The 14,366-nt window shown below is 47.9% G+C and overlaps 1 protein-coding gene across 1 annotated transcript in view; it reads right to left on the bottom strand.

Moving 5' to 3' along the window:
- The window catches only part of LOC134047167 (neuropilin-2-like), a 74,084-nt gene that overhangs the window by 23,389 nt on the left and 36,329 nt on the right, over nt 1-14,366 (bottom strand). The window contains exons 7-10 of the mRNA XM_062498130.1: nt 13,575-13,730; nt 5,076-5,220; nt 4,445-4,794; nt 3,173-3,317 (exon numbers count right to left, since the gene is read on the bottom strand). Coding sequence (XP_062354114.1) covers nt 3,173-3,317; nt 4,445-4,794; nt 5,076-5,220; nt 13,575-13,730 — 796 coding nt within the window. The remainder of the gene's footprint in view (nt 1-3,172; nt 3,318-4,444; nt 4,795-5,075; nt 5,221-13,574; nt 13,731-14,366) is intronic.

Raw genomic sequence — 14,366 nt, forward strand, 5'->3', positions numbered from 1 at the left:
AAAGGGTCTCTGTCCAATTTCCCTTTCTCTAACATGGCCCATGTGTAACAGCCTCCAAGCAGGTGTCAGGGGAAATTTAAGCAAGAAAGGGAAGGATATTAAGATCAACAGTAAATGACATTAGGTTCCAGCAAACTCTCCTTTTATGGGTGCATTAAGTGGAGTACAGCAGACTTGATTCTTTCCACTTTTAGAAAGAGGCAGCTTAGCTCAGTTATGTGTGATTGTGTTTCTTTGTCGGCACCCTTCAGGATATCATTTAATAAAGCCAGAAGCAGGAGGAAATGGCTAAATACATTGAATATTTTCCATAGGCTCCCTTATGCCCTTTTATTTTCCTGTTATTAAACATGTCGTAGATAAACTCTCTGGTTTTTTTCTTTTTTACTTATTTTTCCCCCCAATGGCTGTCTTTTGTTCAGGATAAAATACCCAATAACTTAAAAGTCTTTTAATTTGTAAGTTCAAATTTGTTACAACCCCATAAAACTCCAAAGGCAACCAAGAAGCAAATTGCAAGCAGCCAGGCACAGAAAAATGTCATAAAAAAAGAAAAGCAAAGAAAAAAAGCAGCAGGTGAAAGCAACATATCAAAGGCTGGAACTTATTTAGAGCTGGTACATTTTTTTAGGTTGTTGTTCCTATATATCGAGATTTATAGCTGAAATGTGACAATGTGGAAGGACCTTGAAAGCCAAGTCCCATATGGGACACAGATGCTGAGCGGATGTAAATCAAGTGTTGCATTGCCCTGGACAAGCCACAGAAATATATCTTGAAAAATCAGTTACCATGGCAGAGCTGCAACACGATGGTTACAAGAGATAATGAAAATAACAGGCAGGACAGCATCATGTGTGAAATGGAAAGTGAAAAAGAGAGGTCTTGCTTGCTTGCTTCCTCACTCCTCCCTGGCCCTGCAAGTGTCTTTTCGACTGGTGGTAACTGCTAATCAAAATGCAAAGTCACTGAGCAATTGAAACCAGATGTTTGGAACTTCAAAGGAGAGAAACCCAGCTGCAAGGGAACATTCATCATTCTCCACTCTTCAGAGAAAAAATTTTGGCAGGTCTTTGAAAGAAGCCAATTGCTGACTGCCTGCTTCCCAGTTTTTGAGTTAGTAGCCAGCTAGTTTGTGAGCCCAGTTGTGGCTGTTACCTGTTTAACTCAGTAATTAAGACTCTTGCTGCTGATAAGAAATAGAAACACCTGGGCAGGGTGCACATGGGCTTAGACCCTCACTTGGAAATATTTTTAATTATCTTGTTTAAATCCATTTCTCAATCTTGTTCCCAAGCAAGTGCAATTGCCTGGGTTTTCACAGCCACTTTTGTGACACTCCTGGCTCTTCCTGGCAAAGGAGAGCCCTGTATTGGCTTTGTCAAGGCCTGCTGCATGTAGCCAGCCTGGATTACACATGCAGATAATGCCATGGGCTATCTCTGCTCCCCAGGTTGCATCAGGGATATAAATGTTTTCTATAACATGGTGGATCCACAAGATTACGAGCCCTGTTCTGATTACAAAGCTGAATGCCTGTAGATTAGTAAAGCTGCAGATATTTATGACCTGGCAGTTGAGTTTTAAATGTTACAATGTGCAAATTATTACCCAGACTGGGAAATGACCATAAAGCACCTTGCCTGGAAAAAACATGTGCTGTTGCTACTGATGCTGAAAATGAGCACGGACACACATGTAAAAGAAAATTTGGGCCAAAAATAATGCAAGAAGTTAAAGACTACAAACCCCCACTTATTCCCTAAGGTGGAGGAGCACAGTGGAAGGGCTGGCATGCACGTGGCTGGAGGTCCTGTGTGACTGCCTCCCTTTATGGCAGTGATGCAGTGCTGTGATGCACCATCCAGCAGCAGTCTGCAGAGATCTGCCAGCTGGAGACTGCTGGGAGCTGCAGGAAGCAGCAACGTGGGAGCAGCCTGACCACTTCTGCACAAAGCCCTCAGCTCCTGCTTCTTGCACCTGCTTCTCCCACAACATCCTAAGATGTCGTAAGATTTAAATTAAGATCTAATCTGATTTAAAGTTTAGATAATTTACAATGGATTGCCAGTCCAGGGGGATATTTACCATTGACTTCAAAAGTGAAAAATTATCATTATTAATAGTGTGTACATGTGTTGCGTGATTTGCTGTCAAGTGTTTGCAATGCATCTTGCAGCACATCACAGGAGGAAATGCTAGTAAAGACTGCACAAGAGGGTAAAAAAAAACCTCTGTGTCTTTCAGACTTCCTAGAATGGGAATTCTTACAAAAAATGTCGTCTACAGACGTGCTTATAAAATGGAAATCATATCACTGACATCTGGACTCCAGATTCATATGTAAGCAGATTATTAAAAAATAAAAGATTAAAAAAGATGACAACTAGCCTCTGGCACTGCAAAGTCAGCATCAGACCCAATAACCCTTTGGGTGCATTTTTTGCTTTTGGGGATGAAACTATGGAGAAATCAATCACCACTGAACCTCAGAGGGTCAGAGGCACAACCTCTACTGATCCCAGTGAGTGTGTGAAGTCAGTTTTCATCTCTGTATTAAAACAAATGGTGGCTGAAAGGCATACCACGTGTGAAAAACAGGTGGGCAAAAGTGAACAAATTTCCTTGGTCTTAGGGATGTTTGTAGAGATATCATAGAGTTAACTCCCCAGCCTTGTCTGCAAAAAGGATTCCATGTTTGGTTCAGTGAGAGAGGGACTGTTGTTTTTACAGCAAAGCCTTATTGTGGAAGTTCAAGATATGAAATATTGGTGACTGCACCTCTGCTTCTCCTCTTCCTTTTTGTTTTATTATTGGGACTTAAAGGCCCAAAATGTCCTCTAACATAATAGACTATGAAAAACTGCCCAATGTCTAGGTAAAAATCTGAAAGGAATGTGAAGGGAGTTGAGGACAAATTCTGCATGGAGCTCTGTATTAAAGCTTGGAGTCCAAACATTGCTGCTACATACTGCATCAAGGCCAGTTCTTTTCAAGGTGGAAATAAAAAGGTGGGGCCAAGCCACCCTACAGGTGCTGCCTTCATGGCTGCAGTCTCCCTGCCACACCATGGCTGAGGTAGGCCAGCAGGAAATAACCCTAAAGTTTACACCTTGCTGGTTTAATGCCTGGCCCCAGAGCTGCCAGTGGGCAGAGGTGCAGGGGTTCCTACCTGTCCAGTCACAGCCCAGCACCTCCAGGCGCATTCCTATTCCTGCTGGGGACCACCTCTCTGGGTGCACTCGGATGTACTGGGCAGGAACAGGGTCAAACCTCCGGACCTCAGGGATGTCGTAGTGGATGTTGCCTTCAAAAAGCTATGGAGGGGGAGAGAGAGAGAGAGAAAGAAGAGGCAAGAGGTGTGTGCATTTCATATGCTCTCAACCAGACTTGATATTTTGGGTCTGGCAGAATGTAGCCACGATTTGAAGAAGTTTAGCTGCCCCATTCTGGGCCATTGGGCCCAGCTGAGCAGAAATTGGGCTGCTCCTTCTCGGTTTCAAGAGGATGAGCCAGACAACTTCTAAGAAACTTGCACAATCTCTCCCGGCCTCTGCTCAGAGTCCAGGGGTTAGATTCTGATCCAAGCCATGCAGGGGAAGCCTGGGGAATATCCACTGACTTCACATATAAATGAGATCAGATTTGTCCTTTGGTAAATAAAGAAGCTACTGCATGTTCTAGGATGGTGTAAATACTTGGTTTTCCTCACAGTCCAAGTACTGCTGTTTTTCAGCTTACATGCACGAACTAAAGTCTGTGGGGAGTAAACAGAGGGCTATAGATAGCATCAGCCCTCTTTTGAAAGATCAGGAAAAATTAAAACTTACACAAATTTTAAGCAGAGGAGTATGCATAAAAACAGAACAGGCAGTAGCAGAGAATTTATTTATTCCTCAAGTCCCTGCCCCTCCCATAACACTAAGCAGAAAGATTATGGGGAACTCCAATGATAAGGAAAAAATATGGGGAATTTCAGGGTCACACCAGTGTGGCAAAGAGACTTCAGATATAGGAAATTTCCTGAAGAGAACTTGTGATTCATCTTCCTCTTTCAGAGGTGCACACCACAACAGCCACACATTTCCCCTTATAAAATATGGAATTAGTTTGTGTAAAACATAATTGTTGTACACAAAACATAATAAAACACACCATCTTTTGGACTCTGACCTGCAGGAGCTGGGAGAAGCAGCGGGTGATGTCCACATCCCCATGCTTGGTCCACAATAGAAAATGAAAAGAAACTGCCATCCCTGGGGAAAGGTGGACCTTATGGCCACTAGTACAGATTTGGAGCAGCACCAAGGGACACAGCCTGGAATTTCATGAGGACAACCCCAAGCTCCCAAGGTCTCTTGGGAGTGGACAGCCAATTTCCCAGGTCAGACTGAAACTAGTCAGGAACATATCCTCTTTTGCAGCTGCTCCAGGCAGTGCCTACCTTGGCTTGCATTGTTTTGGGGTCCTGGATGAACTCCCAGTCCTTTCCATTCATGCTGTAGGCCACCTTAAACTTCTTCACAAAGGAACGGGACTCAGTGGTGGTCACACTGTCTCCTCCACGAGCCCCCTGAATAATGACGCCTTTGATGTTCTTTGGGATGCCAAGGTCCACCTGCAGCCACTCCTCCCCAGGTTGGGCTTGGGGCACACGGGGAAACCAGCCCGAGCGGCTGCTCACCAGGCGGGCCATGCTGGGAGACCAGTCATAGCCTCTGATGGAAGAGGCAGAGATCTGGGAGTCAGGAATGAGGCCAGAAAGCATTCCCAGCAAGTTGGAGCAAGGTGAATCTGCAGGTAAGAAAAGGCCATGAACAGTCAGGGTAATTGAAGGGAAGTGCTCGTGGTTCACCTCACAGCATTAAGCTCTGGACACCAAACCAACACCAGCCAGCACTGGGCATTTTTCCCTCCCTCCGAAACCTGCAGTCCTGTCCCCGCATCCCGTGCGGCGGATGTCTCCACGCTAGTCACAGTGTCACCATTCCCACCACAAGTGGCAAGGGACGAGCAATGACAGTGGCAAGGGACAGAGAGGAGCACTGAAGCCCAGGGGAGGAGGGGACCCTCACCAGTGATGCGGCAGCCATACAACTCCAGCCTCAGGGCGATGCCGTTGTGCCAGGTCTGGGGACGGATGCGCACGAAGCGAGTGAGCACCGGGCTGTGGATCTTGTTGAGAACCACCTCTGTGGCATCCTCGTTGGCCTGAAATGTCTGCAAGGGAAGGGAGTCACAAATGTACATTTGCGCACACTGTTACATCCTCACCAGATAAGCAGGGAAAACCAAGGAAAGGCTTTCTGGTCGGGGCCAGCCTCCAACCAGGGGAAGCACCGGGGGCCAGCGGGGAGATGTGAGTCACTGTCAGGACAGCATGGTGGACGGACTCACCTACCAGGCAGGAGGGCCAGGAGCTTTCTGTTGGACTGCCTCTCACAGCACTTTGAGGCACCTCAGACTATCAGGCTTCAGCTGCTTCGAGCTTGCCCCCAGACCTAGATCTGCTCCAGCACAAGTGACCAGATGACCCCAAAGAGGCTGACATCCTGACACACCCTTACACTGAGCTCCACTGGGAAACGTCGCATGCAAGCAGTGCTGTGAGCAGGAAGGATGCACCTCTGCCTGGGGTGACAAGCTGCTGCCTCAGCCAGCCCCTTGCCTTTGCCTCTCCATGCCACACGGAGACAGCTTCTCGGGAGTTTATGATTCCACATGGTATGAAAAGACTGCTGCTTGACCAGATGGCCATAATCAATAACTACCAGATGGATGTTAGATCCACCTCTTCTGCCCATTTTTTTAATAGGCCGGACAAGAACTGGATACATGTGTTTCTATTTTAGGCTGCAAAGCCTGAGTGGGAAAGAAAAGGGAGGGAAAGAGGAAATACCCAAGGGGAGGGTCATTTTCAACCCTTTCTCTGCCCCAACATAAAGCACTAGCACTCACTGACTCCATGCTCACTGAAAGCATTGCCTGCTTTCACTCCAAGCACTTCCAAGGGCTGGACTCTTCTCCCATCTCAGCCAGGAACCACATCCACACTGCGATGCTGGCTGGGCTCTTGTGCAAGCTCCCACCATGTGTATGTGTACTAAGCACAGGAGTTCCCAGTAAGTTTATCTCAGGAAAGCAGGAGAGTGTAATCTCTGGCACCAGCTTCCTGTGGGAAGCAAGAGTCAAACAACTGAGGACTTAAGAAGGGGTGAGGCGGTGTCCCGGCCCCTTGCCTTGAAGAGCAGCTAGGAAGCATTTTGTAAGCCTCCTGTGGCTCTAGGCTTGCAGATGGCACATGTTACTTCTTTCTCCCAGGATCCAGCACGGCAGGGCACGCAGAGGATGTTTACAGGGCTGCTCACAGCACCCCAGCTAGCTCTGGGCTGTCCCTGCACATCACCATCCACTCCTTCAGGGCAGGCAGCAGCCACCCCACAGAGGGAATCAGTTGCAAATCTGGCTGGTCATTGGGATGAGGGGTTGATGTGAACTTGCGCAGAAATGCTAATCTAGAGAATATATATCATGCTGCTACCGTTTAGCAACACAGCATGGTTTATGTGTTTTTAATATCCTATTTTATCCTGTCTGACCTCACTTCCCGTCATTTTCCTTGCTCAGCAGACACCAAATACCCTTTTTTTTTCCAGCAGGAGGGCTATAAGAAGAGTGGGTACTGTGAAACACTCTCCAGGCATGCGTGTGTGCACATGTGTCTGTGTGTCTTGTAAACCCATGGGCACAGACACACAGACACACACACAAACAATTTAAAAGGATATATTTCCACACCACAGCAAGCCTTCAGCTTTATGCCAACACAGAAGCTGACACACAACACCTTACCTCTGAACCTAACACCAGAGGACAGGAAATGTTTATCTGAGCCACAGCAACTATTTTAGCACAAGGAGCAGCATGTCAGGTCAGACCAAAGGTCCCTCTGTCCCAGAGGATGGATCCTAATGGTGGCCCCAGCAGATGTCCAAGGGCAGCAAGTCCAGTGGAGTCTTCTCCCAGTAACCTCTATTTGCTTCCCACTATCAGCAATGTGAAGACTCCATGAGCCAAAGGTTGCATATGGACCGGCATGTTTAACAGTCACTGACGAGGTTTGCTGCTCTTTTTGATTTAACATATTTCAAGTTTTGTTCTTTTTTAGCTCACTTCACACATACAAGCATCAGGGGCCAGAATCCAAATTTACACCAGCATAATTTGTTGCTGACTTCTGCACAGTCAAGCTTGACAGAAAGCAGAAGCAGGACTGAGCCCAAAAATTTTATCATTACTATCAGCATTGCTGAGAACACCTCTTAAGACGACCTTGGTCCCAACTACCTGCTTCCAAGAAGAACAATTTCAATTCTGCTTTAGATTAAGAAACCAGCAACTTACTCAGGCTAGATCACATTCAACAAGCTATGAACTCTGACTCTGGGCCATGACACTCCAGACTGCCAGCATGTGAGGGCAGAATCGGCACCTGACTTCCAGCTCTGCTATCAGCTGCACTGGTAGGATCTGTTCTGTTGAACCTCGCTTCTGAACAGCCCCAGCTGGTCACAGCAAGCCATTGCTTTGCACCCTGTTCAGCATAACAGAAAGGGGCCACTTCAGAGGGCATGTGCTTGGTGCTCTTAGGGACCTGAGGTATTCCCACATGCCTGCTCTCTCAGCCTCCTTCCCAAGTGGAAGTGCATTGTGACCCTGCAGGTCCTGATGCTACTGACCAGGGTCTGACCCCAACCATCTGGTTTCCCTGTACTGAAAATGAAGACCCCAGAGCCACAGCACACTGTGGAGAGAGGCCCATTGACTTCAACAGGCTCTACATCCTGCCTCAAATTAGCACTCACAGCATAGGAAGAACTAGCAAGAAAATGTGTGAAATTGGGAGTGCCAAGAAAGCAAAGATTTCTTCCCTCTCTACCAAAATAGAACATTGCTATTCCTCCCGTCCTCTCTGCTTCCCATCCCACTCAGCACATATTTTGAGCCAAGTCTTCAAATGGTGTAAATCAACATATCACCATCGAAGTATAAGAAGTCACAGTAATTTACACCAGCAGAAAAAAAAAATACCTGGCTGTGATCTAGGGAGATAGATAGATAAATAGATATACACTCAGCGGAGAGCACACATGCATGCACATGAACACACACTGAAGGGTGATGGAGCCAGAAGACAAATGGGAAAACCATTAACAAATTAAAAGCACCTTCCAAGAAACAGCCAAGGGAACTCGCTTTCACTGCTGCATCAAAAAGCTGCCCATCTTCTCCCCATACACTGTATGTTTACTTCCGTTTCATTCCAGACAGCAGGTCTGCATGTGAAATTAAATTGATAATCAATGAGAGCTGACCTGCTTAATTAATTTGCTGCAGTAAGCAAGTGGTAAGGGAGAGGCTATAAAAGTAGGGGACATGATGTCTAGGCTAGAGGAGGACTGCAAAAGTTTTCCACGTGCATATACATGCAAGCTCCACACCAGCATTTACAGGTTACATTTTTGACATGTTGGAAGCATCATAGGGTGATTGGGAGGGAAGGGATTGCTGAAGCTACATTCCAGTGGATGTGGGAATTGGCAGTTTGGAGTGAAGGAGATGAAGGACAGGAAGACAAAAATGCCATGAAGTTGAAGAGGCAGTGAGTCAGGGAGGGGGTAGAAGGTAAACTCTCTGCTGCTCTATTTATTATGCTGCTTGGCCACTATGCAATTTCTTGGGGTGCTGAAGAAAGTGGCTGAGGGAGGAAGAGAAGGCCAAGGATGGCAGCAGTCCTTCCTTCGTCTGTACGTATGTGTCTCTTTGGACCCACTAGATTTACTGCAGGATTATGTTACTCCTGTGGAGACAGAGCCCTGGAACAGAGCATGCTAACAGGATTAGGGCTTCAGGATTTAGACAGAGAAGCATGAAGGAGAAAAGTAGGGGAGATTATTTTCCTTGTCAGACGGGGAAGGCATAAAATGGGGCATGTTTGATGGTGGGAGGATTCTGGCTTAAGTGGAGGGTGGATAGTTCTGGATTTATTAAATCCAGGAACAAGGAGTTAAAAGAAAAATGATACTTGGCAACACTCAACAAAGCACAGTGTCTGGGCAAGGTACAGTGTGCTGGGCTTGCCAGCTCCATGTCTTTGAGAGGCTCCACTCAGATTTGGGAGTCATCAGGGACACGAGGAGTGGTACTGTGTTAGCCTGCAAAGGAGATATCAGGCCCAGGAATACAAAGCTGCAGCCTTGCTAGGAAAGCCAGGGCTGTAGTTCTCCCCAGGTACTGCACCAAGGGTAAATGCGCAAGGCTGCCTTTGGCAAAGCCTGATGTCTTTGTCCTGCCTGCAAAAGTAGGAGAAGCAGGCTGGGACCTGAATGTTCCTGGGCAAATCCTCTGCACCATGATGTCTCTGCGCAGAAACTCTTGTGGTCCTCTGGCTCATTGCACCAGCTTTTCCTGATTTTTCCAGATAAAAAAAGCCACAGGACTGAAAGTTTTTCTCTCCTTCCTCAGGTGAATAAATACAGGAGACCTGATTAAGGACTGAAAAGACAGAGGAACACTCCTAGGGGAAGGCACAAGGGTCTCCATAGAGTCATCCCAAATATTCCCTGCCAAGACCAAAAACCTCTTATGTTCCCAACTCCAACGTGCAGCTGAGATACTGCTCTTTGCAGCAATTCAGTCTTTGTGCAGCTACCACCTGAAATGCCATCCAGGAAAGTTAACTAATAACAAGCACAAAAACATCAAAATGAGTAAGAAATGAAAAATGCACATCAGCTGGATCTTCCTGTTAGCTGCCATTTCTTGTCTGTTGACTTATACAGATTCTGAAAACAAATGTTTCAGTTGCATTTTACACACAGAGCAATGGAGGCAGTGAGAGCAGCACTCATCATGGTCCCAATCCACTCCAAATCCTGAAATCCATCCCATTCCCAGTCCCTTGCGGTACTAGGTGATTCCTGTGAGCTCATCTCCGCAGTTACTAAGATGGAGCAGCTCAGACCACATGGGAGCTGGAACCCGAGATGCTACAAAGAAGGAAGCAGATCAGAATGGATGCAAATTTGGTCTTCTGATATAATCCTCATAGCTGAGTCTGTCCAAAGAAAATGGACAAAAATAAAAGGTCAAATCCTGCCAGGTGCTCTTTTCCTTCCTTGGGTTCAAGAAGAGTTGTTGTTTTCTAAAGACATTTGCAAACCATTAGATAAGATCTCGGCACGAACACCAGGCCAGTGTCTGGAAGATAACCTCAGAGGCCATTGGCCTGGCCCCAGGTCTGGACACGTGGACAACAGGGAGAGCAAAAGCCAGACCAGCTTTTCTGCAGCAGGCTTGGTTTGGCCCTGTCCCCTGATAGGGGGCACATTGTTGTACAGTAAGGGGCAAGTATGGGATGGCACGTGGTGATGGCCACTCTTCTCTCTGTCTCCCCTCTCGGGGACACACAGGAAGACACAGCACAGCATCTCTGGCCAGGTTGCTGGGTTAGCCTCCCCCCCTGGTTCCATGCCTGAGGGAAAGACAGAGACATGTCTAACATGTCAGGGCAGGGGATGTCTGGGCCAGGCTTCGTGGGGAGTGGGCTGCCAGGAAGGGGGAAAGCCTGGCAGGGACGGGGTGGGAAGGGGAGGAAGTGAGTGTGGAGCTCCGCTCCTGCCTTCCCGCTGCCTCTCCATCCCAGAAACATAGCAGTGCTCAGCACGGAAACAGCCCAGCCAGCCCTGTCTGCTGTGAGCACATATTAATCACATTTTCCGCTGCTCCATCCCGCCTTTCCCGTTTCCCTTGCTGCTGAATGCCAGCAGCTGGGGACTCAAAGGTGAGCCATCACATTTGGCAGGGAAACACCCTGGCCTCACTGTCATCTGAAACACCAGAGTAGGGGAAGCAGGGGGCAAAAGAGAGGCGGTGAAAGCTTCCCATCCTCTGCAGGGAGCATCCTCTCCCCCCCCCCCCCCCCCCGTACTCTCTGGTTTTCTCTTACATTAGCTCCCTGATGAAGATGTGAATGTTAGTTGACCCACCTACACATGGCAGAGCATTGCTTTTGGCCCACAGAGCTGGCAGAAACTCAGAGCAGTGTTTGGTACACCCCATATGCCTATGTGTGCATGTGCATATATATGTCTGTATGTGCAGATATATGTGTGTGCATATATGTTTGTGTCTGTATATATATGTATCTACCCGCCTGTGTATAGAGAGTCTCTGTCTGTCCACAGCTTCCCCTCCCTCCCTGCTCCTCATGGCACCAAATCAAGCTGCGGCAGACTTGACGAATCTCTTTGGCATGGTTTGCTCCAGCACTGCAGCCTGGGCTGTGCGGACCTCTGCACTGATGCAGGGACGGAGCTGCACCTCGAGCACAGACATCTGGGAGCTTGCTTAGCACAGGAACAGAGGGATTAATGTGGGCACAGAATGTGGGACCAGAGCCCCTGGGCACCAGGTCTGTGAGCAAGTGGCCTTGCCCTGGCCCCACTGTAGCTCAGCAGCTGGCAGCCAGCTGTTTGGCGGGGCAGGAAAGCAGTCACTAGGATGCAAGGGGTAGGCCAGCCACCAAAAAGCAATTACTTATCCTCCAGCCTTGGGAGGTGTCTGCTAAATTAAGGCCAGAATGCGGGAGCGAATAGAGACTGGAATAGAGGAATAAAAAAGAAGAGGTTTGATTTTTTCCACTTTTTTAATGAAAAGATAAAACAGAGTAGAAAAAAGCTGTCAGAAATCAAGGGCCAAGTCCCAAAATGGTGGCAATCCAGGTGGTTGTAGGATTGTTTTGGATTGACACCAGCCAGGCTTTAGGGTCTTGCTAGAGCAATGTAAATTGGTTTAGCAGCCCTGAAACCAGTCATGCTGTCCTGCTCCACCCTGACTGAGGGTACAGTGTCCAACGCCCAGGACTGCAAGGATGGGATATTTATTCTCTGCAACTAAAACCACCCTCCAGGGCCAGATTCCTGCTCCAGTTTAGGTTTGAAAAGGTAAATCTATTGCCAGTGGTTATTTGAAACACTGAGCTCTTTATATAGCTCATCTCTCTGCCCAACATGATGAGTATCTCCTGTCTGACTCAGCTTACAGAAAAAGTCACAATGAGACCCCAAACTCGCCTGGGGTGAGGAAAGATGGCCGTGGTTCACATTAAGGTCTGCTGTAACCAGTGGGTCCTGGGAGAGCACAGAGGCTCTACACCACTGCATGGGTACTGTGTTAGGACTATACATGAGCTCTGACATGAACTACTGTCCTGGAGCCAGCCCACCTGAGATCTGGTGGGGCCAGCTGAGGACTCCCCTATGTGGTGCTGGGCTGACCTGTGCCTACATTTCACTACTTCTAAAATAGGACTAGCACTCCCTCACTGGCACATGAGGAGCTTAAATACTCTGAGTATTGCAGGTATGAGACCCTGATAGGTACCTCTGCACAGAGAGGACTCATTCTGGGAAGCAGAGGGAATTTGAACCTAAGACACTGTTGCGGGGAAGGGGAAATCACACAGCCCGGAAGGGAAGGAAATATCTGGATGAATCCTGGACAAGGCAGGCTACTGCATTTCATGCCAGCAGCGCCTGTGCCAGCAAAGGGAAGGGACAGCTAATTTCACAGAAGTGCTGAGCAATCAAAAATTACTGGGACGTGTGTGGGACTCCAGCCACAGAGTTCACACAGACACACTGTGGCACATCAACAGGAAGGACTGAATGCAACAGCAGTGCTGGTGGTTGCCACAGAAGAGCAGAGAAGTGTTTTCTTGAGGCACCCTTAACCAGGGAACAGCCCCATGACCAAAGCAATTGACAGAGAAAAACCCGTCCAGCACCTTAACCCTCCTCCCGATACACCAAACCTCCCATGCAGACCACTCCAAGTTTACCTTTCCTGGCCACACACCAGCACACATATGGTGTGAAACCGATGAACACCCATATTTACCCTCCTCCCTCCTCCTTGCTCCCACCTCTGTGGGTGTCCCAGAAACACATCAAGAGTATGCACAGCTCCCAGGGATCAATGCACCCTTGCTGACCATGCCTGCTAAGTGCAGATCCCACAGCTCTGGCTGCCTGAATTGTTTCTCATAATTTATTGCTCATTTTGTTCTCTGGGATGGTGCAATTGCCTCTTAGGACTTGTGCCCTTTCATTTCCAGGCCTCAGTAACTCCTGAACTACAGTTTCATGTGGTTTTGTGATTGTTAACCCAGCATGCAGACGGGTCTACGACCATAAAAGCTCAATGAATCTTATATAGCAAAACATAGGCTGCATGTGTTATTTTCTCCTTCATTTGCAGTCAAAGAACATACTCTCACCACCACAAAAGATGCAGCAGCAGCCAGGTTTTCCAAGGAACAGTGTTTCCTCATTGCTGTGCAGAGGAGAAAAGACTATTTCTGCTCAGAGCACCATCACTCTTTTCGCTGTCATCAGAAAAAGAGTCCCTCATGGATGAAACCCTCCAGGCCTGCAAAATCTCTCTGTCCTCTTCCCTCTTGCTGGCTGCAAGACTCACCAAGGTGCAGGCAGAAGAGACGTAAAGGACATTACCTTGTGGTTTTTCCCATGTCGGTACATCATCCAGTCCTCCCCATTGGTGCTGACCTCCAGCTTGTAGGTACGGACATAGTAGCCTTTCTGGGTTTCCCTCGAGATGGCACCCTGTGTGGCAATGGCTGTGAGCACAGTCAGGAAGTGGAGGTCCACCTTTCCAGGGGAAAAAGGGACAAGAAAGAGAGTGGTGACCACCTGAGAGTCCAGACTGGCTAATTAGTTCCTCTCTCTGTCTCTGAAAAATAAAAAGGTGCAAAATCAGCCTGTCTCACTCTATCTGTGGGTGCACAGTTCAACAGCCACAACCCTTCCTAGGGCCGACTTTAGCAGAATAGGACCCTGGGACAAGAGTAGCTAAAGATCTTGATGCCCTTTTATATGGGACCACCACAAAGCCTTCTTCCTGCCTCAGACCAAGCAATAGGATCTGCACAGAAGCGCACCTCCATTAAAGCAGGACAGAGACTGACTTTTTCAATGTAAAATAAAAGCATGATATCCAATTAGCAAGTGCTGCAGCTCTTGGTTTTCCCTTGCTGGTTTGTTTTGTTTTGTTTTACAGCATGGGTTGAGAAAGGTCAGCAGAGCTGGCTTAGTAGCCCTGCCATGAATGAAGAATGAGACGTCTGCTGGAGGCAATGACATTCACCACCTCCTGCTCGTAGTGCCCTTTAGCAAGCAGGGTCTCCCGGCGATGTGACACAGCCAGAAGCTGTGTGTGGACACACTGTGGCTCTAACCAGCTCCCAGGGAAAGCCTTTGCTCTGTCAGCCCCCCGCCTGACACCAG

The sequence above is a fragment of the Cinclus cinclus genome, chromosome 9 (assembly GCF_963662255.1).
Source record: "Cinclus cinclus chromosome 9, bCinCin1.1, whole genome shotgun sequence".
Lineage (NCBI taxonomy): Eukaryota > Metazoa > Chordata > Aves > Passeriformes > Cinclidae > Cinclus > Cinclus cinclus.